Below are 25930 nucleotides of genomic sequence, written 5' to 3'. Positions count from 1 at the left end.
GTTATTTCAGCATACCAGCCCAGATACTGCTGGATTGTGGAACCCATCCTAGCCGTTGCTTAGAGCTTTAGGCAAAAAAAGCAGACTTTCTGGTAAGTTAGGTTATCTGTTGCTTGCAGCTGAATACCTGCCAGAGAAACTCATAGTCCCACCAAATGTTTTCTTTTGTATTCTTGTATAAGTTTAATTCTAGGAGAGAATATATGCTCATCTTTTTTTGGGGGGGGGGGGAGGATCTGGGGTAAAAGGGCAGACTACACTTAATCATTTTCCAAGACTAAACTTAAATGGTGCATAGAATTCCTAGAAGAATGGTTCTGTTCACAGTAGCTAAAAACCAAATATCCATTATAGTAGGTGTTATCATTGTAACTGATAAGGCAGAGGCTCTTTAGTGTTCTGAATGCCTCCTACAGCTGGAGAGGTGTGATGTTTAGTTAGCAATCCAATTAACCCTCCTCACTTAGTAGTTGTCTGGGTCAGGGTTTCTTCTGCTGAGCCCCTATAATCACATCTATAATCCTAACTACTCAGGAGGCTAAGATGTGAGTTTGGAGATTTGAGGCTAACCCAGGCAGAAAAATGTCCCAAGAGATGCTAAATTCAATTAACCAGCAAAATTCAGGAGTCAAAATGTGGCTCAAATAGTAGAGCTTTGAATGAAAAGGAGGGCAGTAGTGGTTATAAAGGTAGAATTTACCAAACTCAGGTGCATTGCTGCACAGACTCCATAGCTCTGCTCAATGAAACAGGGACGCATCTGTAATCGAAACAACAGACTTACGTATAGACATCCTGTTCATAGTTGCAAACTGAGAAAATTAAGTGCTTTGATTTACCTATAATGGTTAGAGTTGTATCAGGCATACAAGCTCCCAAGTTGTGATCACTCATACCACTTAGGAGTCCAAAAGTCCAAAATATAGAGGAAAACAGTCGGGTAGGCCCTTATCAGGGTACATACAACTGTTCAAACATGGCTGTGAAGATAGATAGGTATATACTTTAGAGCTTACTAAGTCCAATAGGAAGGTAGAAAGCACATCCTTCACAACCTACCCTGGGTTCCACACACCAACTGAGTGTACCCTCATCCAAAGCTCACCCCCCAAGGAAATCCCAGAATCACTATAGCAGTTTCTGTGAAACTTTTAGTACCAGCTTTCGACTTACCTGGCCTTTGCAGGTTGATTCTGGATCCATGTACCCAACCCATAGTCTATGGCAAAAGTCACAACTACTTTTTGCAGGAACAAACTTTCAGATGGAAGGACATTAAACTCACCCTTGCTGATCTGGTCAGCAGCCCTCTCTTCACCTAACACCAAGAACTTCCTCTCAGAATGTCAGATAGACAAAGGAGCAACTAAAGAAATTCCCAGTGACCACAGCTGCACAACCTGAACAAAGAAATAAATGAAGTGGTATTGCATTATGACCCAAACTATATAATAAATATTTATGAGTCAAAAAAAAAAAACTTTCCTCTTGGCTGGGTGCTGTTGACTCACACCTGTAATCCTAGCTACTCAGAAGGCTGAGATCTGAGGATCATGGGTCAAAGCCAACCTGGGAAGGGCCGTATCTCCAATTAACCACCAAAAAAAGCCAGAAGTGGAGCTGTGGCTCAGGTGATAGGGTGTTAGCTTTGAGTACAGTAGCTCTGTACAATTCCCAGGTCCTGAGTTCAAACAAAAAAACAAAAAAACAGGGCTGGGAGTTTAGCCTAGTGGTAGAGTGCTTGTCTAGCATGCGCCAAGACATGGATTCAATTCCTCAGTACCACATGCATAGCAAAAAAGCCAGGAATGGTGCTGTGGCTCAAGTGGTAGAGCTTTTCCTTGAGAAATCCCAAGGATAGTGCCCAGACCCTGAGTTCAAGGCCCAAGACTGGCAAAAACAAAACAAACAAACAAAAAAAAACAAAAAAAAAATCCGACTCTCTTTCAAGTCAGGAAAAGTGTGTGATACTTACTTCTAATTAACCACCTAAAAGCCAGAAGTGGAGCTATGGCTCAAGTGGTAGAGTATGGAGTGAAAAAGCTAAAGGACAGGGCCCCAATACCAGCATACACACACACACACACACAAAAAAACTATATAAAATCCTTCTCTCTCCCCAGTATACTCTAGCCAAGAAGTAGAGGCATGACCCAAGATGGCAGCCAGCCATTCTCACACTGAACTGGAACTCTTAGATTCTGAGTCTGGATACATTTCCTACAGTTCAACAATTTTTTTATTTTTTTGCTTCAGTGAGTCAACATTAGCTTCTTTGCTTAGCCAACAGCTGTGGGCATGGTCTAGATTTCCTCAGGCAGAAAAAAGATCCTTTTGATGAAAATGACTCCAAGTAAAGTATCTTGGAAGTGAAAGAGGAAAGAGAACACAGGTCATCAAGGCGACTCTAGGTGGTGATGAGGATATCTCTAAATCTCTATTGTCAATGCTGTAGTAAAGGCATCATGACAGGAAAGTCACTCCTGCCAAAGATTTCTTCTTTCAGTTGCTACCATTAAACACGCGCGCGTGTATGTGTGTGTGTACGCTATTCTTCCAAAACAATAACCACACTGATCCATTTTATTAATTTTATTTTCAGAAAAGTATATTACTGCATTGTTAGCTAAGAGATTATATATGCATTTGGTTTTTATACAGGTTCTACCTGGGTATTTGTTTAGCTGGGTGTGGTGGTATATGCCTGTAATCACAGGACCCAGGGGCTTTGAGGCAGGAGGGTGAGTTAGAGGACAGCTTGAGCTACATGGCAAGACACTGCTTCAAAAAACAAAATTCCTTCCTCATGTGCAAAAAAATGTATTACACTGTTAAATACTGATAAGATCATAAGAATATAAAGGCTTAAATCTACATGGTCTTGGGAGTTATTTACCAGTAGCCAAAGAGAAAAGGAAAAACTGTCCTTTTTGAGGAAGCAGAGCTGTGAAAAATTCCATTTGTGACTATGATAGTAATTTCTACAAGTCTATATTTTACATAAGCTATGATTAATCAACTAGAAAACAATAATACCATCAGGCAAAATACATCCACATATCTCTTGTTATTAATGGTAACATCACATTTATTCTTTTTTTTTTTTTTTTTGGTCATGAGGCTTGAACTCTGAGCCTGAGCTCTTCAGCTCAAAGTTAATGCTCTTTGAGCCACACCGCCACCCCCTGCTTTTTGGTGATTAATTGAAGATAAGAATCTCAGGGCATGGGGGGTAGCGTAGAATGCTTGCCTAGCATGCTCAAACCCCAGGACTGGAAGAAAAATAAAAGAGTCTCATGGACTTTCATGCAGGGCTGGCTCTGAACTGTGATCTTCGGATCTCAGCCTCCTGAATAGCTAGGATTACAGCTGTGACCCACCAGTGCCTGGCTCCTACAAACATTTATTCTATAACTGTGCAAAGGAACATTTTTTCTCCTACTACATTTGAAGTAACTGTACTTTGGCTTGGAGTGTTTATTCTTTAATTATGTGTAGTAATCTCTCTTTTCTGTCATTGGTAACTGCCTAGAGACAGACCTTGTGTTTCTATGTACTGCCATTTAGAAAGTATGTCCTCCTTGTCTACTGTACATCTTCTGACTAAGACAAAGGGATTCCAATTGCTTTGTATTAAATAGCTAATTGCTTGGCCTAGGAGTGTGACTTAGCACATTCACATTCCTAGATCTAATCTTTAATGTACAGCTTTGGCTGACACTCATACCTAGAACTTTTGGCATGCCTGCATGGTAATACAAGAGCTGTGAAGTTGTGAAAGTTTGTTTCCTTTTGTTTGTGGTGATACTTGGGCTTGAACACAGGACCTAAGCACTGTCCCTTAGGTTTTTTGTTCAAGGCTACACAACTACAACTTGAGACATAGGTCCACTTTCCAGCTTTTTGATGGCTAATTAGGAATAAGAAGCTCACAGGCTTTCTGAACATGACCTTCAGATTTCAATTTCTTAAGAAGCTAGGCTTATAGGCATGAGCCAGTAGCACACGACTGATAAAAGTTTTATGTTGAGCCAAGCACGCTTGCAATCCTAGCTACTAAGGAGGCTGAGATCTGAGGATCGCGGTTCAAAGCCAGCCTGGCACGAAAATCCGAAAGTCCATCTGTGAGACTCATCTCCAATTAACTACCAGAAAACCGGAAGTGGTACTGTTGCTCATAGTAGAACACTAGCCTTGAGCTGAAGAGCTCAGAGACAGTGCCCAGGTCCAGAGGTCAAGCCCCACAACTCACCAAAAAAAAAAAAAAAAGAGTAAAGGATGAAGAGAAGCGACCTCCTCAGGTTACTCCTACATCTTCACTCCTCTACATCTCTTTTGGGGAGTCTTTCCTGAATACAGCATGGGGTCTTTCTAGTTTCTCTGATCCCTTTCTCTTATCTAAGATGTTCAAGATAATTTTATTCTTTCTCAACAATAACCAATTAGAATACAATAAAGGCTTTGGTGTGCAGCAGCAAAAGCAATAAGAAAATGGGGAGATAGGAAAGTGGAGGAGCTTAGGAGATATCCTCTGGTGTTGCATTAGAGATAAAGGTCCCACACTGCTGCCAGAAATGAGATCGCCAGCAACACCATCTTCCCTGATAAGGCGGCTGATGCTCCAGAAAGTCTGTAGTTACAAAAGTCTTTCTGGCAGCATCTGTACTGGAGATCAGGCTCTCCTAGTCGGTTGGAAATGAATTCGAAATTACAATCCCTCATTGCCCAACACTGGTGATAGATTCGGGACCCTGTGGAGAGATGATACACAAGAGGTAAGAAATCACGTGGGTAAAGTTCCATGCCTCCTTGGACCTTTCATTCTACTTCTCAGAACTTATCCTGGGGGAATGAGAAAGGTCTAGGCAAGAAGAGTCAGTCAGGTGGTTGTGAAGCAATATGATTGATGACATACTTCTAAATGAAACTTTCCTATAAAACCAAAGTCTCATTAAAGCCAGTTTTTACATGTATGTATGAAATTTTCTTTACTCCTTAGTATACTATCCTTTCCTGCTATTTTCTCAGACATTCATCACCCATCATCCATCATCATCATTATCATCATCATCATCATCATCATCATCATCATCACTATCATTATCACCACTATCATCATCAGCATCATCTCATCATTTTAGATATAGTTAATAAAAAAACAAAACATGCAATATTTTTGCCTTTTGAGCTTAGTATATGTCTTGTTCAATATGATCTCCAGTTCAGTCCATTAATGAATTAATGAGTTAATTAGGGACTGGAGCTCAAGAACAGAGGTACAGTCTTAGGTTTTTCATTCAAGGCTGGTACTCTCCTACTTGAGCTACAGTTTCAATCCAGTTTTTTAATGGTTAAGTTGCAGATAAAAAATCTCATAGACTTTCATGCCTGGACTAGCTTTGCACCAGGATCCTCATATCTCAGCCTCCTGAATAGCTAGGATTACAAGCGTGAGCTACTGGTGGCCGGCTCCACACAGTTTTGAAGGACTTGGCTCAAATCTACCTAGATCAACAGTTTCTGACTTGGCCCCCTCAGTGTGGCCCTCACTCAATATCATCATGGAATGACCACTTGTCGCTGCCATCAAAGGCTCTTTTCGGGCCGGGAGTTTGGCCTAGTGGTAGAGTGCTTGCCTAGCATGCATGAAGACCCAGGTTCGATTCCTTGGTACCACGTACTTAGAAAAAGCCAGCCAAGTGGTGCTGAGGCTCAAGTGGTAGAGCTCTAGCCTTGAGAAAAATCCAAGGACAGTGCTCAGGCCCTGAGCTCAACCCCAGGACTGGCAAAAAAAACCAACCAAACAAAAACAAACAAGCAAAAGCTCTTTTCAAGATTCTTAAGTACATTTAGCATAGTTTATACTGCTGCAAGGCCAGTAAATGGCACTTGAGTCAGTACCCAATACTTCCCTCTCTTCTAGACTTTACTGTTATACTCATTCTCTCTTTTAACCACCCTCAAGTGACCACAGAGGTTCAATATTCCCAGTCTATATACAGCAGAGGGAAAATATGGCTCACATAATTTCCCCTTGTGCATTTGAATTAGATGTTTGTGGAAGAATTAACTGGCAAATGACATTCCTATAGTTTCTTCATTTAACAATGAGTTAACAATGGCTCTTGGTGGAGAGGAGGGACTGTCCCCTAAAGAATCAAGAACTTTACATGTGGAGCTTGGAATTTTAGCTGCATTCCAGGAGTTCATAGCAAAATTATCAGATACTCCTGATTCTTACACAGGAGCATTCGACTGGGGCCTTACACTTATGAAAGGAGTTCTCTGTTCTAAGGAAATAAATCCTCTTTCATGTAGGTTTTTTTCTGAACCTGTGGGCTTTCTCCAAGTCCTGATGAGTTTATCTGACATGTTTATAATTCTTTGATTCTGACACTGGGAAGAGTCTGTGTGAGGCTTTTCATTTTTATTTCAGAAATGTAGACCTATGGCTTGGAATGTGGCTTAGCAGTAGAGTGCTTCTCTAGCATGCAGGAAGCCCTGGGATCAATTCCTCAGTATCACCTAAACAGAAAAAGCTGGAAGTGGTGCTATGCCTTAAGTGGTACAGTGACAGCCTTGAGCAAAAGAAGCTAAGGGACAGTGCCCAGGCCTTGAGATCAAGCCCCAGGCCCCAGGAGTGGCCAAAAAAAGTAAGGATCAGGTGGTGGCTCAAACCTGTAATCCTAATTACTCAGGAGGCTGAGATCTGAAGACTGCGGTTCAAAGCCAGCCCCGGCACATGAGTCTAAAAGTTTATGAGACTCTTATCTCCAATTAACTACCAGAAAACCAGACGTGGTGCTATGGCTCAATGTGGTACAGCACTAGTCTTGAGCTGAAGAGCTCAGGGACAGTGTCCAGGCTGAGTTCAACCCCACGACCAACCAACAAAAAAGTGATGTAGGCCTGGGAGATATACATATACACATATACGTATACACACACATATAAATAAATAAATAAATATATATATTTTATATATTTTGGGGGGATGGTTGTGGGAATTGAACTCTGGGCCTGGGCATTGTCCCTGAGCTCTTCAGCTCAAGGCTACCTCCCTACCCCTTGAGCCACAGAGCTACTTCTGGTTTTCTGCTGGTTAACTGGAGATTAGAATCTCACAGACTTTAGCACCTGGGCTGGCTTTGAACTGTGATCCTCAGAGCTCAGCCTCCTGAGTAGCTGAGTAGCTAGGATTATAGGCATGAACACCCCGCCCAGCGGTTATATTTTTATACCCAAGACTACCTTGAAGAAACTGGCTTTTCTTACTGATATCATGCATCTGTTCAAACCAGTAAAACAGCATGCTTTTGCTGGTTTCCTTCCTCTACAATTTGCTAACCTCTATTTTAATAGCAATTATGGAAATGGAGAGTTGTATAGTTTAGCGAATTTGGAAAATGTAGATTAAAGCAACTTGTGCCCACTAGCACACCCCAATGCCCACTTCTGAACATTGCTCTCATGAGATCACCTCAACTGGGGTTCTTGTGGTTATTTCTCTCAGGATTCCCTCTCCCCTTTAGCCTTCTTACTTCTACCTTGTCTTGCGTCCCTTTAGGACTCTAGAAGTACAGGATACCCATGGAATGAGACTAACATTGAATCATTTGAGACAGCCACACAGGTCACTGCCATAATTTTTTTATATATGTCCTTTATATTTACATCCCTAGCATTCTAGCTTGGGCACACTAAAGGCTGTAAGAAATTTGGGAGACAGCACAGTGTCACTGATAAAAACAAAAGTTATTCAATCGAATATATTTCCATGTTCAGATCTTGACTAGGATCTACTGTTTAATCAGAGCTACTGGCTTTTTTTTTTTTTTTTGACATATCCAAATAAAAGACCAGTAGTAGGTAGGTGAGAAGGACAAAATTTTTTAAATAGGCTGAAGGCCTGCCCCAAGTGGTAGAGCACCTGCCTAGCAACCACAAGGCTCTGAGCTCAAATTTGAGTAACACACACACACACACACACACACACACACACACACACGCAATGGAAAGTGTCCAATACACAGCTGGAACGAACAAATGATAAATATTACTTGTGGCATACAAGATGAACAAGAGCTAGAGTGGCCCACATATCTGAGGCTCTCGTTCTGGGTGACATGTAGGAGACATGGGTCAGGGATGCTCTTACCAGATTGTGCAACGAGACATGCATCGAGGTTAGATGCACAGGTCGAGTTGGATTTGCACTCTGTAACTGGGTTAATACAGTGGTAACAGATGAGGCTATAACCTAGAATCAAGAAGAAAGCCTATCAGAATGTCTTTAACAACAACAAAACAAACAAAGGAACCTATTAAACTATAACTGACTTCATCCCTGGTTGGGGAAAACACAGCTCACTACACTACCTCTAGGAGCATGGGGTGAGGTCTGCTCTTTTCCTCCCTGGCTGCCTAGTGCTCAGTCACCATTATTACCATGACACTGTCACCATCCCCACTGGGAAGCTGACAGCCCACCAATTATTCTGAGGAAACAAATGAGCACCCAAGTCCTTCAGCCTGAGCACAGAGAAAAACTTGGGGGCGGGGGGGGAATATGGGGGATGGAGGAGGAAGAGCAAGAAGAAAAGAAGAAAGTAGTCAAAATATTTAAGCCCACACAGAATGCCATCTTTGTCTTTAGAATCAGAACATATGTTGGTGACAGCAAGACATCTGGCTTTGGGATGATTTATGATTCCTTGGGTTTTGCAAAGAAAAATGAACTTACACCTAGACTTATAAGAGATGGTTTATAGGAGAAAAATCCCCTGTGAAAACAGCAAAAGGCATGCAGAAGAATGCAGAAAAGAATGCAGGGGACCAGGGTGCTGGAGTAGCTCATGTTGGTGACTGCCGAGTGTGATTGCAACGCCTTTACCCACAGTGATGGTGTGACATTTTCATTTTCACTTCTAAAGGATTTTAGTGTTGATGTTTGTTTTAATGCTTTTTCTCTTGGTGCCAGTATGGGGACTTGAACTAGGGACTTGCACTCTTGCTTGCTGTTTTGTTTTTTCACCCAGGGTGGGTGCTGTACTACTGGAGTTACTTCTGCTTCTAGTGTTCTGCTAGTAAATTGGAGATAAGAATCTTTTGGAAAGCCGTGACTCACACTTGTAATCAGAGCTACTCAAGAGGCCGAGATCTGATGATTGAGGCCAATCTAAAGCCAGCCCGGCACTCTAAAGTCTGTGAGACTCATCTCCAGTTAATCACTAAAAAATGGGAAGTGGTGCTGTGGCTCAAGGAGTAGGGTGGTAGCCTTGAGCCAAAGAGCTCAGGGACAATGCCCAGGCCCAAAGTTCAAGCCCTATGACCAAAAAAAAAAAAAAAAAAAAAAAAAGAATCTTTTGGATTTATCTTCCCAGGCTGACTTTCAATCTTACTTCTCAGCATTTCTCAGATCTTAGTCTCTTGAGCATCTAAAGATTACACAGCAACTGGCTCCAAGTGTAGGTTTTGGAGCCTAAGAACTGACATCCCGTTTGAAGGCCTCAGATTTTTCAAGAAGTTGGGTAAAAAGCAGGTCCACAGTCTGAACATAAGTCAGCAACCAGGCTCCATGTAGCACTATTTTTTTTATTTATTTATTTTTTTGTGGATCATGGGGTTTGAACTTGGCCTGGGCCCTGTCCCTGAGCTCTTCAGCTCAAGGCTACAGCCCTACCCCTGGGCCTGGGTGTTGTCCCTGAGCTCTTCAGCTCAAGGCTACCACCTTATCCTTGGGCCAAGCCCCATTTCCTATTTTCTAGAGGTTAATTAGAGATAAGAGTCTCAAATCCTTTTGTTCCTGGGCTGGCTTTGAACCTTGATCCTCAGATCTCAGCCTCCTGAGTAGCTAGAATTACAGGCATGAGCCACTGCACCAGCTCCTTGTAGCACTTTCATCCCATCTTCGTGGGTGCAAAATTCCACCCATGAAGATTTTCTGATTTGGGAAAGGTGTAGATTAACTCCTTGAAACATCACCAAATAAAACTCCCTCCCCTACTTTGTTTCCAGTGAGCAAGAAAGATGCCTGGAGAGATAAAGTGACCATCCAAGGAAATGCAGCTTTATATAAAGGGATGGAGCCAGGGCCAGCCCTATTCTGTGGCAGCAATTTAGTCAGATCTGCTTGCTCACCCATTGGTCAGCATTAACTCTCTTTAGGAAGGAGGGGTACATAACAAAAGGAAAAGGGACCCTTTCTCTCCAGTCCCTTCCATGTGCCAGGTGTGTATATATACTTACAAGGAAAAAGAAAGAATGGAGGAAGCAGGGGTTGTCCTAGCCTGGCTATTGGAGGGCCATTTTGAGAAGATCATCTGTAAGAGTGAATGGTCTACTGGCTAGAGCCAGAGTACATTTGGCTTCCTAATGGAGAATCAAGGCCCAGTTTGGAACTTTTATGGGGCAGAAATAATCCTAGCTAATATATTCATTTAGTGTTCCAATATCTGTGTACCTATATGCTACTCATAAAATTTTTTAACTTGGGTTTGAACTCATTTTATACCACTTGAGCCATGCCTCCAGCCCTTTTGGCTTTACTTTTCAAATAGGATCTCATGGGGGTTTTTTGGTCCCCATTTGTTGAAGTAGGTTCTTATTAACTTTTTGCCCAGGCTGGCCTTGAGTTATGATCTTAAGTCAATCACTGCCTCCTTGAGTGGCTCAGATAATAAATGTGAGTCACTGGCCTCTTCATAGAGTTGTATGGTGGGGTTAAGGAACTCCATCCCCATTTTGTAAGAGAAAATGAAAATGCTAACCAACTTATCCACAGACATACCAATACTAAATGACAGAACTGAGACTCACACCCAGACTATTACTTCTAAAACTCAGTTTCAGTTTAACCAAGATAGCTTTTCAACTGCCTTGAATGGTGAGAGGGAAATAGTACAGATTGTGGGGATAAGCTGAAGTCAGAGACAAGCAACACATCCATGGATGATGGTATTCTGGCTACTAAGTGTGGATGAGGGAAGGGAAGCTGAGTGTCTAAGCCACCAGCTCCTGGGGTGTCCTTTCCCAGGTTCAGAGAGGAAATTGTGAGAGGTAAATGCCATTATCTGCCTATGAGGTGTTTCTGCCTAGGGCACATTGGCCTATGTCATGAAGTCCCCCAGAGGCCCCTCAGAGTTCGAGAGAGCAAAGGAAGTCTCTTAGGTGTATACACATGACCATGCTTCACACTTCAAATGACCCACCCTCAGACCTGTCACACAGAAGTAGACTTCTAGAAACGAGAAGTGATAGGCTTTATAACTGAGGAGTCATGTAGTTCTGTGATACAGGTACACAACACGATAGCCTACTATGACAGAATTCTAGGGTTAACAAGAGAGGTGGGCATGGAGTCATGATTTGTTCTTATTTTTTTTTTATTTTTTGCCAGTCCTGGGCTTGTGCTCAGGGCCTGAGCCCTGTCCTTGGGATTTCTCAAGGTTAGAGCTCTACCACTTGAGCCTCAGCACCACTTTCAGCTTTTTTCTATGTATGTGGTACCAAGGAATCGAACCCGAGTCTGCATGCATGCTAGGCAGGCACTCTACCACTAGGCCAACTCCCAGCTCCCTTCTTATTTTTAATTCTAAAAACGAGAACGAAGGCCAAGGTACCAGTGGCTCACACCTGTAATCCTAGCTACTCAGGAGGCTGAGATATATGGATTGTGGTTCAAAGCCAGCCTGAGCATAAAAGTCTTTGAGATTCTTCTCTCCAGTTAATCACAGAAAATTCCAGAAGTTATGCTGTAGCTCAAAGTGGCAGAGTGCTAGTCCAACAAAAAGGAGTTCAAGGAAAGTGTACAGACCTACTTTCCTAGAGTTCAGGCCCCTGGACTAGGGGGAAAAAAAGGCGGGGAGGGGGAACAGGTGCCAATGGCTCATGTTTATAATGCTAGCTACTTGGGAGCTGAGATCTCTGAGCTAAGGAATGGTGACTGGAAGTCAATTCAGGCATACAAATCCAGAAGAATCTTGTCTTTAATTAGCCAGCAAAAAGATGAAGGTGTGATTCAAGTGGTAGACCACCAGTGGTAATTTAAAAAAAAAATGCTAAGTAAGAATGCAAGTCCCAGAGTCCCTGAGTTCAAGCCCCAGTAGCAGCACAAGGAGAGAGAGAAAGGAGAGTTCAAGAGTGTTCTTGGACAAGCTACTCCCTTGTTTCTATATAGTCTCCTATGTATCCCTGTACATTCCAGGAGGGCTAGAGACAATATGAGATAAGCTTTGGCATAAGATAGGCCATCAAAATAATATACTCCACCACCCTCAAAACCTTCAGTATTTTAAATTACTTGTTGGGTTTCTAGTTCTTTCTTGTTTCCTTCTCCACCCATTCCCCCATTCAAAAAAAAAAATCAGTAGAGCCAGAATGGCTTAACCACATCATACAAACATGTCATTCCTGAAGCAAAGCAAGTCATCTGGGCATTCCTATTGTTTATGGAGACCAAGACCCAGACAACTTCCTGCAGAAATCTGAGGAAGGATGTACAGACAGGTGTGGGTGTGGGACGGCAAGCCCAAGGGAAGGGTGGCGCCAAACAGAGATGAAGAAACACTGGTGCCAGGCTGGGCACATATTTTTGCATTGTACTTCTGGATATTCTTTTATAAGTTATTTAATATCTTTGGCCCTTAGTTGTATGACCTGAACTGATGTCATTAGATTGGCACGATGATATATAAGCAAACACATGTAAAATGCTTAGGTTACTGATTCACTTTCAGTGCTATAAGCCTTAGTTAATTTAGCTGCTACTTCCTCCCCTTACTGTGCTCACTGGAGCACAGGAGAAGTTACTGGCAGGCGAGAGCACAGAAGAGTCTGAGTATAGCACACCTTATTAGGACTAGCATTTACTGGATTCCCCAAGCTATGAAGGGTATGACCGAGTCATACCCAATCCCCAACCCCCTGCATAGAGCAACTCTGTAATTCAAGATGAGCTCATGGAGGGTAAAGCCATAACATAGAAAATGGTATACAACCCTGGGCCTAGAACACACTGAAAGCAAAAGAACCAAAGCAAGGCATGAAAGAAGAACTGGGACAGAGTCTAGTGGCATCAGCTTAGTCTCCCAGGTCCTTATGAGAAAGGAAGCTGATGGCCATGTGTAGAAAGTACCCATGTGTAGAGTATGGACCACACACCTGAGTATGAGAGGGCCGCCAGGATAAGCAGGAACCCGAGCAGCCTGAATCCTCCGATATTTCTCATTGTGTCTGTTCACAGAGCCTGGAAGGGAGCGACAAGAAGAACATCATGGACCAATAATATGCTTGCAAATTATGTACAAACTTGAGAACAGGATACCAAGAGGGCCTTTAGGAAATGGGACAGGACGCTACCACACATAACACAAACGGGAAATTTCCAGAAGAGAGTACATTCAGTATAGCTGTGCTAGTTTCTTCCTCCTGCCTAAATTCAGACCTACTTACTGAAGAAATATGCATCTTAGTGGGGTAGACAACTGAAGCTCACTAGATTTAGTCTGCAATTCCCAGACCACAAGCTAGCTCCAACCCATAGTAGCCACATACCATTGAATTAACCCAGTTCCAATATGGGTTGTGTAGCCTAATGAAGATGTAAGAAAATTCAGAGGAAATTTTAATTAATTAAAATTAATCAATTAAAATTAATTGAAGAGCACCTCCTGCTCTTCTGGCCCCACCACAAGCTATAAATTGAACCAGAGGGCTTCTGCCCCAGGCCAGGCCCATAACAAGTGCCACAGGGACACTCTGTGCCCACTTTAGGGAAGGCAAGGGAGGTTGTGGGTAACTTCAATTATTAATCTTATTATGTAAATCATCCATAGGTATCAGGCAAGAAGAAAGGTATAGGCTGAAGCCCTCCTTTCAGCCAATAATGAAACCAAAGCACAAGAAGTTTTGAATCCTCCAGTGTTCAAAGCTTTGCCTAGCAAGCTATCCTCCACTCCTGGGCTCATCCTGAAAAAAGGAAGTGGGAGCTTTCGGGACCCCATGGGCCAGGACTTAGACTGAGGCTGGAGATCAAGTGAGCCACATGCCCTCCTCAGTTTGAGAATCCTAGGACTACAGGATCATCGCCCAGATCTGGGTAGTCAGTTATCTGGCACTGTCCAAACAAGAAAAATACTGAGTCCTATGAAAGAACAGGGGACAGACAAAGATGGCCTGGCATTCCTTTATAAGCAAGGCACCACCACTTTCCTAACACATTGCTAGCTTCCTGCTTGATCCTCATGCTAGGATTCTGGGTAGAGATGGGGGAAGGATATAAAAAATGAGTAGTTGATTAATTGTAAAGTATTTTGTAAACATCCTCAAGAATAACAGCAATTGGTAGAATGCTTGCCTAGCATGCACGAAGCCCTGGGGTCCATTCCTTAGTACCATATACTCAGAAAAAGCTAGAAGTGGTGCTATGGCTCAAGTGGTAGAGCGCTAGCCTTGAGCAAAAAGTGTTCAAGAAGGGGCCAGGAGCATAGCCTAGTGCTGTGGCTCAAGTGGCAGAGTGCTATCCTTGAGAAAGCCCAATTACAGTGCCCATGCCTGACTGGCAAAAAGAAAAAAAAAACAAAAATAATAATAGCAATTAAGCCTCAGAAGGATCTATGACTTTTTTTTTCTGAGCCATTACCTCTTACTGTCCTTCATTAAATAGTCTATCACAAATCCATTTCTAATCAGAAATATGCACATTACAAAAGTTTCCTTTGCAATAGTCTTGTACCATTTTTCTTTTGGTTAAGTCTGTGTCAGAATTTTGAGAAGGAAAAAACCTCTCGTGCCTAAAACAACCTCCATTTTAAATGTTTTGAAGAAATGACTTGATGGTAGATAAAATTGTAATCGCGCTTTGTACAGCTATTTGATAACATTTTTGTTAAGATCTCGGTCCACAAAGGCTGCTCATTTTCCACTGAAGTCAGACATGCCAAGAAAATGCCAGCAACTCCCCTTATGTAAACATACCAGGCCTTGTTGGTGACAGTGGCTTTGCCCAATGTACTAGTCTCATGTTACTGCTGTGGTTCTCAAAGATGTTTAGTTCTTGCAAAGAATGTACTACATATTTGTAATCCTCAAAGAAGATAAACAGCACTAAGCCTTTCTCCTTTGAAAGTGGGTAGACTGAATTACTAGAAACAGTCCTAAGTCACTGTGCATAAGACCCATAAAAATAACACAAGTGAGCTTACTTACTGGAACATATCATATGGGTGAGTGAATAAATTAAGATAGCCTTAGTTGCAGGGCAGATTCATTCTGACTGACTCATTAGCTTGACCCCAAATTCCTTATTAGTAATAATCACTTATTCATCACAGGAGTAAAAAAAAAAAAAAAAGTCAAGGTTACAACCTTATAACAAGATATACAAGTGGCATACAGTTCAATGACAGGGAGATGGGTGGCTGATTGTCCAGTTCCATGCTAAACAGCTAGGCAGCCATGAAGAGAAACCAAAATAAAAGCCACTGTCAAAATGGCTATAATTCCCGGAGAGACCAACAGCCCATGCTTTCTCTTATATGTGAAAGCTAGATCTAAAATATATCAAGGCATGATAAATTATACAGGACTCTAGGCATTCACATATAGTGAGACCAAGAGAATCCTCTCAGGGGAGTACACAAAGGTGCAATGCCTATGTGCCTCTGAAAACATAAAATAATATTTATCAAAATGAACTCCAAGGCTCAGACCTGCAAATGTTTTTCATTAAGATATCACATTTCTGCTTTTTTTTCTCTTTTATAAGGACAACAAAATTAATAGCTGTGGAAACATGTTAAAGGAACCAGAACTATTTGTAAAGGTATATCTGAGACATTTAATGTTTTCGAATAAGTTACAGAGGGAGGAGAGTATTGTTTTTAGAGAGAGGGTTTAGGGTTACAGAGGGAGGGAGGAGGGTTTTTATTTTTAGTCAGATCTAAAATACACTGGGAGATGACAAATTATTCAGGATTCTAGATGCTCACATACAGTGAGAGAAAAGAGGATATTTGTATGAAAAAGTCACTGAGGTACAATGTTAAAGTGCCTCTTCATAGTTACATAAAACAATATACATACTGAAACAAACTCCAAGATACAGAAACACTTTTATCTTTTTTACCTTATAAATGGTATATTCATATGTATATCTTTGGAAGGGTGGGAGAAGGCACAGAACTCAAAAGAAAAGGGTTTCACCCTCCAGTGATCAGTGGAGCAGTGGACATTGGTGAACTGTACAACTCATGGGCAGAGATGGGAGGTAAGGATTGGGAGAGAATGAAAGAACAACTGTACAAAAGGAAATATACTCATCACCTGACTCATATGATTGTAATCCCTCTATGCTTCACCTCTGTAACGATGAAGTAATACATCTAACAAAAACAGGCCTCATGGGAATGGTTTTGACAATTTTCCCTTTCCTCAGAATATGTTCGAAAATGTTGACTTTCCACTGCTCTTTTCTGTGAACTGCTCCCTTGTGGTTAGGAATATTAGAATTGTGTATCAGCTGGGTGTTGGTGGCTCATGCCTATAGGAGACTGAGATCTGAGGATCATAGTTCAAAGCCAGTGTAGGCAAAAGTCTGTGAGACTCTACCTCCAATAAACTATTCAGAAAAAGTCAGAAGTGGCACTGTGGTTCAAATGGTATAGCACTAGCTTTGAGCAAAAGTTTCAAGGACCATGCCAGGCCCAGGGTTCAAGCCCCAGGACCAACCAGGAAAAAAAAATTGTCTCTCACTTCCACTGCACACAAATTATGCTTTTTCCCCCCAGATTGTTTTGCTTCAGAGAAGCCTCCCTACCCACTTCCACTAACAACTCCCCTCCCCCTCACCACTTTGCCCTGCCTAGCTTGTCTAACTGGGGCATCAACTATTTCTGTCTACTGAGATAGGGAAGAATCCTGGGGTCATGCTGGTTTCCTCTTACTTCACAAACTGCTATAACCTTTGAACACATCATCCCACCCCTCCAGAATTAAGCAACACTTAATTCTTTAAGGCAAAGTAGGTTTTGAGATTAAAAAAGAAAAAAAAGAAAAAAAAAGGAAGAGGCAAATTGGGGGGAGAGGGTGTATTTTACCTTGTTATCTAATATATTGTATGTTTATTTGGTTATTTGAAATAGGATAGGGAAGGGGGAAAGCAAGATGAGGGGTGGGGGTGTGGGAGGGAAATGGGGACCAATACATGAGAAAAGGTATCAATGTGAGGTAATGCACCTTCTATCTGGTGAATATAATGCAACCCTTCTATTAATTACAATAAAATATATTTTTAAAAAACAACAAAAAATGATATGAATGTGAAAGAACTATAAACCTGGGGCCAGGAGTGTGGCCTAGTGGTAGAGTGCTTGCCTAGCATGCACGAAGATCCGAGTTCGAGATCCAGGTTCAATTCCTCAGTACCAAGTACACAGAAAAAAGCCACAAGTGGTGCTGTGGCTCAAGTGGTTGAGTTCTAGCTTTGAGAAAGCCCAAGGACAGTGCTCAGGCTTTGAGAAGGCCCAGGACTGGCAAAACAAAAAGAACAACAACAAAAACCCCCCACAAAAACACAACTATAAAGTCAATGTAATCTCTGCTTCCCATTAGAAGAAAGAGGTTGGAGACCCAGTGCACAAAGCAATTGCCTTAGACAGAACAATGCCTGTGTCTACAAAAAATGGGGTCAAACTCTATTCTTTTTTTTTTTTCCTTGTAAGTCAAGGGGCTTAAATTCTGAGTGTTGTTCCTGAACTCTTTAGCTCAAGGCTACCACCCCACACCTGGAGCCACAGCCCCACTTCCTATTTTCTATCTAGTGAGTAATTGGAGATAATAATCTCTCTCTCTCTCTCTCTTTTTTTTTTTAAGTGCTGGGGCTGACTTTTAACCTGGATCCTCAGATCTCAGCCTTTTGAGTAGCTAGTTTTACAGGCATGAGCCACTGCGCCCAGCAGTCATAATCTATTCTAAGAACCTGTTGTAGCAGGCAGCCTTCCATGCAAGTGAACAGGCTAAAATTACAGAGATTAGTCAGGATTATCCAGTTGGCCTTCTGTAATCACAGAGCCCTTAAAAGGAAGAAAGGAGGGCTGGGAGTTTGGCCTAGTGGTAGAGTTCTTGCTTAGCATGCACCAAGACCTGCGTTTGATTCCTCAGTACCACATACATAGAAAAAGCCAGAAGTGGTGCTGTGGCTCAAGTGGTAGAGCTCTAGCTTTGAGAAAGACCAAGGACAGCGCTCAGGCCCTGAGCTCAAGTCCAGGACTGGCAAAAGAAAAAGAAAAAAGAAAAAGAAAAAAAGAAAAGAAAAAGAAATACAGTGGCTTCTAGGACATAAGAATGGCCCTCAACTGCTATAATGGCCCTCAACCTACCTCACGAGGAAACCAGAACAAGATCCTTCAGTCACAAGGACTGTGTTGGCCAGTGCCTGAATAAGCAAAGACAGCCTTTGAAAAGAAACCCATACTCTCATTTTGGCTTTAAAGCCCAATGAAACACTTGTCAGAGTCTATAGGGATGATAGCACTCCATGTTTAATGTGTGTTGTTTTAAGCTGGTAAATTTGTGGTGATGTTTCACAACAATTAAAAAAAAAAAAAGAGCCACACATGACACATGTCCCTGCTACCAGAGATGGGAAGAACATTTGAACCAAGGAGTTCAGGACCAGCATGGGTTTGACCTACTCTCAAAAACAAAAGCCAAACCTAATTCAGCAACCTTAGTATGGGAAAGAAGTACAATAGCATTAAAATCCTTGGACCATGAAACTCCCAATTTCAGTAACCCAAGCAGCTAGGATTATAGGCATGAACTACCAGCATCTGGCATGGTGGGGAGAATTCAACTTCTATAATACATTTGAGATCATTCTTATTTTAATATTTTGTGGCACTGAACACCTCAGGCATTGTATAATCTTACTACCACTGAGCTATACCCCAAGAAGTATGTGGTGTAGCGTGTGTGTGTGTGTGTGTGTGTGTGTGTGTGTGTGTGTGTGTGTGTGTGTGTTGTGAATACTGGGGGCTTCATACTTTCCTTTTCACTCACTCAAGGTTGTCATCATCCTACCTCTTGTGCCAAAGCTCTGTTTCTGGCTTTTTACTGGTTAATTAAGGATAAGAGTGTTCTCACAGACTTTTTCACCAGGCCCAGCTAGGAACCATGATCCTCAGATCTCATTTTCCTGAGTAGCTGGGATTATAGGTATGAGCCACCACCACTAGATTCCAAGAATTTTTAACAACACCATTAACTGCTTGGGGCTGATGAACTGCAAGACTAGACATGTCCTTAAAAACAAAACCTTTAATATCTTCATTTTATAGGAAATCAATGGAGGCACAGGAGGATGAAATTACCAGTCTGAAGGCAACAGGATAGTGGAGAAGTCACTGGGGACGATGCACCTTGCTTCTGTAGCTCAGGGGCTGGGGACATATATTTGGATGAACATAATCCGGGGTAAGCAGTGCCTGAGGGCCTGCTTATCCTTAGCTACTTTGCACATGCTGTAGCAAGTACGTCAACCACAATTCAGAGCAACACTGCATCAGCAAGTAGAGACTAGAAAACTCCACCACCACAATGGAAGAGCCCCTCCCAGATACCCAGGTGCTGGGCCAGCGATGACCCAGAATTCTCAAGAGCACCCAGACCTGCCAGATTTCCCTGCCAAAGCCTCTTTGAACTTGTTCCAGGATCTGAGTAAGTGGCTGAAGAAAACCTCTCCTCAGGACACTCCCACCCTAAAATCCATCTTACCAAGGCCTGTCTGTCTTCCTGTCTGTCTGTCTGTCTGTGTGTCTGTCTGTTTCTTCTGTATTTAGAAGGCTCTCTTTTCTCTTCCTGACCATTAGGTAAAATAGAATGTTTTTCTTTGAGCAGCTTTCACTTTTTCCTGGATACGCGTGATTTTTAATATGAGATCTCACTCTTTGTCCACCTGGCCTAAATGAACATCCCACCGGACAAATATTACTCCCCTGCTCCTGCTTCCCACCCCCAGGCTTGTTTGTCTTCTCAGTTCTTTTGAACTGGAACAAAAAAAATGTCCCCAATGCAAACACACACAACTGCAGCAGGATTCCGGAATGCCTGAATAATTAACTGTTCTCACTACCAGGTTCCCTTTCCTGGCACAATTTCATTTCACCCTGACAGCTAAATGCGGCTTGGTGAAGCAAGGCCAATGATGTTGCTGATGGGGAAATGAGAGAAAACAGCAGCACTGCTACTTAACAACAGCGCACCAACACCATGAGACAAAGTAGATTTTATATACACACATATATATACACGTTATTGTAAAAGCTGACCTTCACACTCTAAGGAGACCCAAAGACATAAAGCTGTCTTGCTCCGTCCAGTTCCAAAGTCGGACCCAGACCGGAGTGGATGAAAAGGGTGGTGGGCCCTGACCCTCGTGCTTTCGGAGTGATTTCTTTGTTTAGATCCAGGCGTTCCCCTGGAGATTCGGGAGCAAGAATGGAGAATGGGAAAAGTCAGCACACAGGGCGACAACGCGCGCGAGCCTCTGAGCCCGGTGGAGCTGCAAGCCCGGGGCCCGCTAGGTCCTGGGCTGGCCGCCCAGGGGCTAGCGCTCCTGCCAGGCCCTTCAGGCCCGCGATGATGGAAGGTTGAGGCGCCCGGCTGGGGAAACCTGGCGCCTCCTGGCGTCCCTGGGCCCGACGCCGCGAGCCCCCGAGTCCCGGCCCGCCCGTGCGTCCGAAGCCGGCCCCAGCGCTCGGACCTTACCTGCGCCGAACAATGCGTCCGCACCTCGTACCTGCGCCACTGAAGCACTGAGGGCCGCTGGCTGGCTCCGCTCCAGAGGCCGCCGGGCTTCCACCCAGCGGAGGGGCTCCGCCCCGCCCAGCCCCGCCCCGCCCCGCCCCGCCGCCTCGCGGAACCCAATCCCGACACGCGCCGGTCCGCGCCGCAGCGGAGAGCCGGCGCGCCCAGCTCCCCGGCCAGGACCCACGCCCTAGGAAACTCCCTCCGGATTCCTCGCGTCATTTTGAGCGTGTTCCCGCGTCGTCCCTCCGCTCAGGTCTGCGGCCCCGCGGCGGCCACCAGGACAAATTGTTACGCGTGTACAGCTTTATGGGGTGGGCGGAGAGAGAATCTGCGGGTCTCGGTTCAAAGCCAGGCCAGGCAGGAAAGGCTGAGAGCCTGGAAATGAGCTGTAGCGCAAACACGAGAGCGCCGGCCTGGAACGAAGAGGCGAAGGGGGTCGTGCCCCAGTTCAAGCTCCATACCGCAGCAGCAGCAGCAGAAAGAAAGCCCACGCGCCCGCCATCCCGGGAACTGAGCCGCGCCGCTTATCGGGGTGGGCTTTTGCCATTCGAAGCCGCTGGATGACTCAGCTGCTCCGGTAGGATAAAGTGAGCGGGCGAGGGCGGTCCAGGCCAACAGAACCACCCCCACACAAGGCGCTGCGGAGCAGAAGCCAGTAACATATCTGGAGGAGAATAGTTGGTGTAAAGAAGACAGCAGGCACTGCGCTTGCACACTGCTCGAGGCTAGCGCTCTGCCACTCCAGCCAGAACGCCACTTGCGGCTTTTTCTGTGTATGGGGTACTGAGGCATCGAACCCAGGCTTTCGTGCATGCTAGGTGAGCGCTCTACCACTAGTCTATGCAACCAGCCCACAGGAGGGGGGGGGGGTCCCCTGTTAACGCATCTTTAACCAAATGGAAGATATGGCCACCACCTGTCCTCTTAGCAAGGATAGTATGTGCTGATTTTCACAAGAAAGGCCTACGTTCACTAACAGTCCATGGCTGGGTTAGAGTTCTTCAGTTCTTCAATGGTGACATTGTTAAAATAGCACAATGAATCCTGTGTGTTATACACTGAGAGTTTAAAAAATGTGAAGTTCCTTTCAAATGAAGGAACTGCTTTTAGACTTTTCCTCCTGCTTTCAGTAACGTCATGTGTACTGAGCTAGGAAGAAGCCAACAAAGGCCATCCAATGGCCAGAAGGACATCCTAACATTTAAGTGACACAAATATGTATGTTTCACATGTTGAAACAATTTCAAGTGGAAGTTATCCACTACATTTTTAATGATCTGTGTTTACTGGAAGGATATTCCTGGAAAATGTATTTTAACAGTAATTTCTCTTGCATGTTAAAAACCAACAAAACTACCACCACCACCCACCAAAAGCACAAAGTTACCAGTTGTGGCAGCTCACACTTGTAATTCCAGTACTTGGGAAGCAAGACAGCACAAGGATAAGTGGCTCAAGGCAGACTCAGGGAAATAAGACTCTCATCTCCACCAACAAGTGGGGCACAGTGGCATGTATGCCTGATAGTCCAGCTATGCAGGCGGCATAGCTGGGAGGATAGGCGTCTGAGGCCAGCCTAGGGCAAAAACAAAACAAAAAACGAACATGAGATCCTATTTAGACCAAAACACAAGTCTGAAAAACTAAAGTACAAAAAGAGTCATGGTTCAAGTGGCAGAGTGTCTACTAGTCAGAGGTTCTGAGTTCAAATTCCATTTCTGCCAAAGCATACAAACATACTGTGATAGGTTAGAACAAGCTGACAGAAAAATCAGAAAACATCTGCAAACAAGCCAGAGTCAGCAACTAAAAGAAATCATATGAAAAATTTAGAAAGGAATTACTACTACTTATGTTTGAATTCATGATTTCAATCTTGTTGGGCAGATACTATTACTTAAGCTATTCCAGCATGATTTAAATATTTTATATATGAACAAAAAATCCATAGTGGCTACATGTTTGGGAACCATTTTTTCCAGAGTGACTTTTGCTTCCTCATACTTGAATGATTAAGATGTTAAGGCATTGAAGACAAGATGCATGGCTCAAGCAGTAGACCACTTGCAAGGCTTTGGGTTAATTTCTCAGAACTGGGAAACACACACACACACACACACACACACACACACATATTCATACTATACAATGTTTATATTGTATTTATAATTCTAAAAATTATATTAGAACAGGGCTGAGAGTTTGGCCTAGTGGTAAGAGTACGTCCCTAGCATGCACAAAGACCAGGGTTCAATTCCTTGCTACCATACACATAGAAAAAGCCAGAAGTGGTGCTGTGGCACAAGTGGTAAAACTCTAGCCTTGAGAAAGTCCAAGGACAGTGCTCAGACCCCGAGTTCATGCTCTAGGACTGGCAAAAAAAAAAAAATATATATATATATATATATATGTATGTATTAGAACAGCAAGTGAATCCTTTTAAGAACATATTTTCATCTATCACTACCACTTTCCCTCTCCCCACCCTGCCAATCATGCCAGTCCTGGAGCTTGAACTCTGGGCCAGGCTGCTGCCCGTGAGCTCCTTTTGCTGAAGGCTAGCATGCTACCACTTGAACCACACCACCACTTCTGGCTTTTTCTATCATTTTATTTGAAGATAAGCGTCTCATAGACTTTTCTGGCTGGGCAGGCTTTGAACCATGATCCTCTGATCTCAGCCTCTTGATTAGCTAGGTTATAGGCATGAGGCACCAGTCTGGCATATCCCCTTTATTTCATTATTTTGTGTGTGTGCTGGTACTGGGGTTTGAACTTGGGGCCTGGACATTCTCTCTCCTTTTATTGCTTAACATGGCACTCTGCTATTTGAGCCACACCTCCACTTTCAGCTTTTTTCGGGTTACTTGAAAGTGTCTTGAGTCTTATACACTTTCCTGCCTCAGCTGGTGTTAAACAACAACCCTTAATTCTCAGCCTTCTAAGCAGCTAAAATTATAGGCTCAAGCCCCAGCTACAAACACCTCTTGAATGGTCTAAACCACACAGAACTGATAGCTAATTCAATATCCTTGTCAGGTACAGTCTCAACATTATAAGCACACTCTTTGCTTTGGCCATGATTACCATGGTGCTGAAGAAGAGACCTTTCTGAGTCATTTGTTCAGGTCACTAGTTGTTTCTTTGTATCTGATAGGAACCTCTCCTCAACCTTCACACCTCATTACCTCTGGTGAAGCAGACTTCAAGAGAGTCTATCACTTCCTTCTAGTTCTTTCGGTCATAGGTATCATGGAATGACTGCTCAGCAAGAACCATCACTGACTTTCCTTCCACTTCCGGAGTCCTTTTAAGTCCCAGGGCACTCACTACATGGAGCCTCCGAATGGCACAGCAGAGAATTTCATATGTTTAGGGATCGATATGAACAAAATTAAAGTTTAAATCCAGCACAGGAGAAAACGATGCTTTGCCACTATAAATAGGAGATGTACAAGGCTGCGTCCAGTACCTAGTGTCTATGTGGTCTGTGGCTGATGGAATCATTGTTGCACAATAAGGGACTGACAGAAAACATGGGAATAAAGGAGGAAACCCTTTTGATGTCTCAATCTGTAAGAAAAAGTGTGCCTTCCTGTTTAGATCTCAATATTGCACCCTTCTCTCACTGCTTTTCCTAGTTGGGGAAAATGGATGGTGGGGCACAAAGTCAGGATGCCTGACTGATTTATGTACTCAGGTGGTGAGCCAACAAGTATCAACCATACTTTCTATCTCAAGAGTAAAGGCTTATTAATTAATTTATGGGAAATGGGCAATAACACGGAATACAAGATTGAAACCCGAATTTGTAAAATGTAAGCTCTTAACACTTGGAGGATTTCATTCCAAACCCAATTATATACTGACAAAAACAAAAAACAAACTGTGTTTCAGGAAAGCATCCTTAATCCTAACAAAGTGGATAAAAGAGAAACAAAATAGAATATTTACAAATTTAGAATCCATGAGACAATATGAGGAATCTTGTCAGTAAAAAAAACCCCGACAGTATATACTTTTACACACTTTAAAATAATGCATCTGTAAATAACCAAGGTCAGCATGAGGATTTTTTAACTTAAACTTAAGATCATATTGAAGACCTTAAATTCAAGTTGTAATGAAGAAAACTTTGTTTAGAATGTGGTGGTTTCAATTCACGTATAGATTGTTTAAGAAAAGATAAGCCATTAGAGTTCGAGTTAGTCAACTGGATAAAATATTAGGAATTGCTTAATGGAATACCTAATTACAAACTTTACTTCTTTTTTTTTTTTTGGCCAGTCCTGGGCTTGAGTTCAGCACTTGAGCACTGTTGTTGGGTTTTCTCAAGGCTCTACCACTTGAATCACAGCACCATTTCTGCCTTTTTTCTATGTATGTGGTACCAAGGAACCAAGATCCTTGGGTCTTCGTGCATGGTAGGTAATCACTCTACCAGTAGGCCAAACTCCTGGCCCCCAAACTTTACTTATTTCAAAATAACTCACAACTCCAAGTCTTTCCACAGAACCATTTTTTCTATCCTTATGTAGCTATTTCTGCCACATTTGAAATGCTTATTCAAAATAATTCCTTTGCATTTCTATTCTAAGTAGAAAATATTTTTTTAAACAAATGTCTGTTCCTTAGCTATAGACCTGGAAGAGAAAAAAAATATAGTCCCATTTCTCCCCTCTACTCAAAACCATAAAGCAAATGAAAACAACCCAACTCCTAACACAGCACCAGGGCTATATTTCATGCTATTTGCCTGCTATATGCTGAGCACAATTCCACTCTTGACATTATTGAAAACTCTTAACAGGTTAGGGACCATCTAGAGCTTTAGTCAGCAGAAAGCAACCTAAAGTAGACGTGAGCAATGACGCCTGGGAATGGGGACATCAAAGACCCTTCTTGGCCTTTCTTCCTCTTCCTCTTCATCTGTGTCTTCCATATCTGCAGAATCCTCCTCTTCCTCTTCCTCCTCCTCCTCCTCTTCCTCTTCCATCTCTTCATGTTTATCAGGACCCATTTCCTAAAGAGAAAAACAATCTTTTGATAAGAAGAATAGGTAATATTGACCAAGACGCATTGTACTTATAAACCAATTTGTTGATTTGAAACCCTTTTTGTA

General features: G+C 42.9%; 2 protein-coding genes across 3 annotated transcripts in view; both read right to left on the bottom strand.

The window, feature by feature from the left end:
* Window positions 1–2577: 2577 nt before the first annotated feature.
* On the bottom strand, window positions 2578–20888 carry Cd59 (CD59 molecule (CD59 blood group)). Of its 2 annotated transcripts, none has more exons than XM_090347906.1 (4): window positions 20798–20888; window positions 13162–13246; window positions 8159–8260; window positions 2578–4751 (listed from the first exon to the last, which is right to left on the bottom strand). In XM_090347906.1, the coding sequence occupies exons 2-4, from the start codon at window positions 13226–13228 to the stop codon at window positions 4543–4545; spliced, it is 378 nt and encodes a 125-aa protein (XP_090204032.1). In that variant the 5' UTR covers window positions 13229–13246; window positions 20798–20888; the 3' UTR covers window positions 2578–4542. The 2 variants fall into 2 exon arrangements, with proteins under 2 accessions (XP_090204032.1, XP_090204033.1); XM_090347907.1 differs by lacking the exon at window positions 20798–20888 and adding an exon at window positions 20328–20450.
* A 3896-nt stretch (window positions 20889–24784) lies between these two features.
* Fbxo3 (F-box protein 3) overlaps window positions 24785–25930 on the bottom strand; it is a 32378-nt gene continuing 31232 nt past the window's right edge. The window contains exon 11 of the mRNA XM_090347904.1: window positions 24785–25831. Within this exon, the coding sequence (XP_090204030.1) occupies window positions 25658–25831 (174 nt within the window). The 3' untranslated portion in view covers window positions 24785–25657. The remainder of the gene's footprint in view (window positions 25832–25930) is intronic.

The sequence above is a fragment of the Megascapheus bottae genome, chromosome 16, assembly GCF_031878675.1.
Source record: "Megascapheus bottae isolate mThoBot1 chromosome 16, mThoBot2.hap1, whole genome shotgun sequence".
NCBI classification, from domain to species: domain Eukaryota; kingdom Metazoa; phylum Chordata; class Mammalia; order Rodentia; family Geomyidae; genus Megascapheus; species Megascapheus bottae.
Note: the sequence above shows the minus strand (reverse complement) of the source record. Positions and strands in the feature narration are given on the sequence as shown.

Bases quoted from the DNA above. Each gene is read 5' to 3' on its own strand.
- Cd59 (XM_090347906.1), bottom strand. From the start codon at position 13,228: ATGAGAAATATCGGAGGATTCAGGCTGCTCGGGTTCCTGCTTATCCTG. The intron at 8,261-13,161 runs GTGTGTGGTCCA...TCTTGATTCTAG, and splicing joins GGCGGCCCTCTCATACTCAG to GTTATAGCCTCATCTGTTAC. The intron at 4,752-8,158 runs GTAAGAGCATCC...ATCTCTCCACAG, and splicing joins ATGTCTCGTTGCACAATCTG to GGTCCCGAATCTATCACCAG.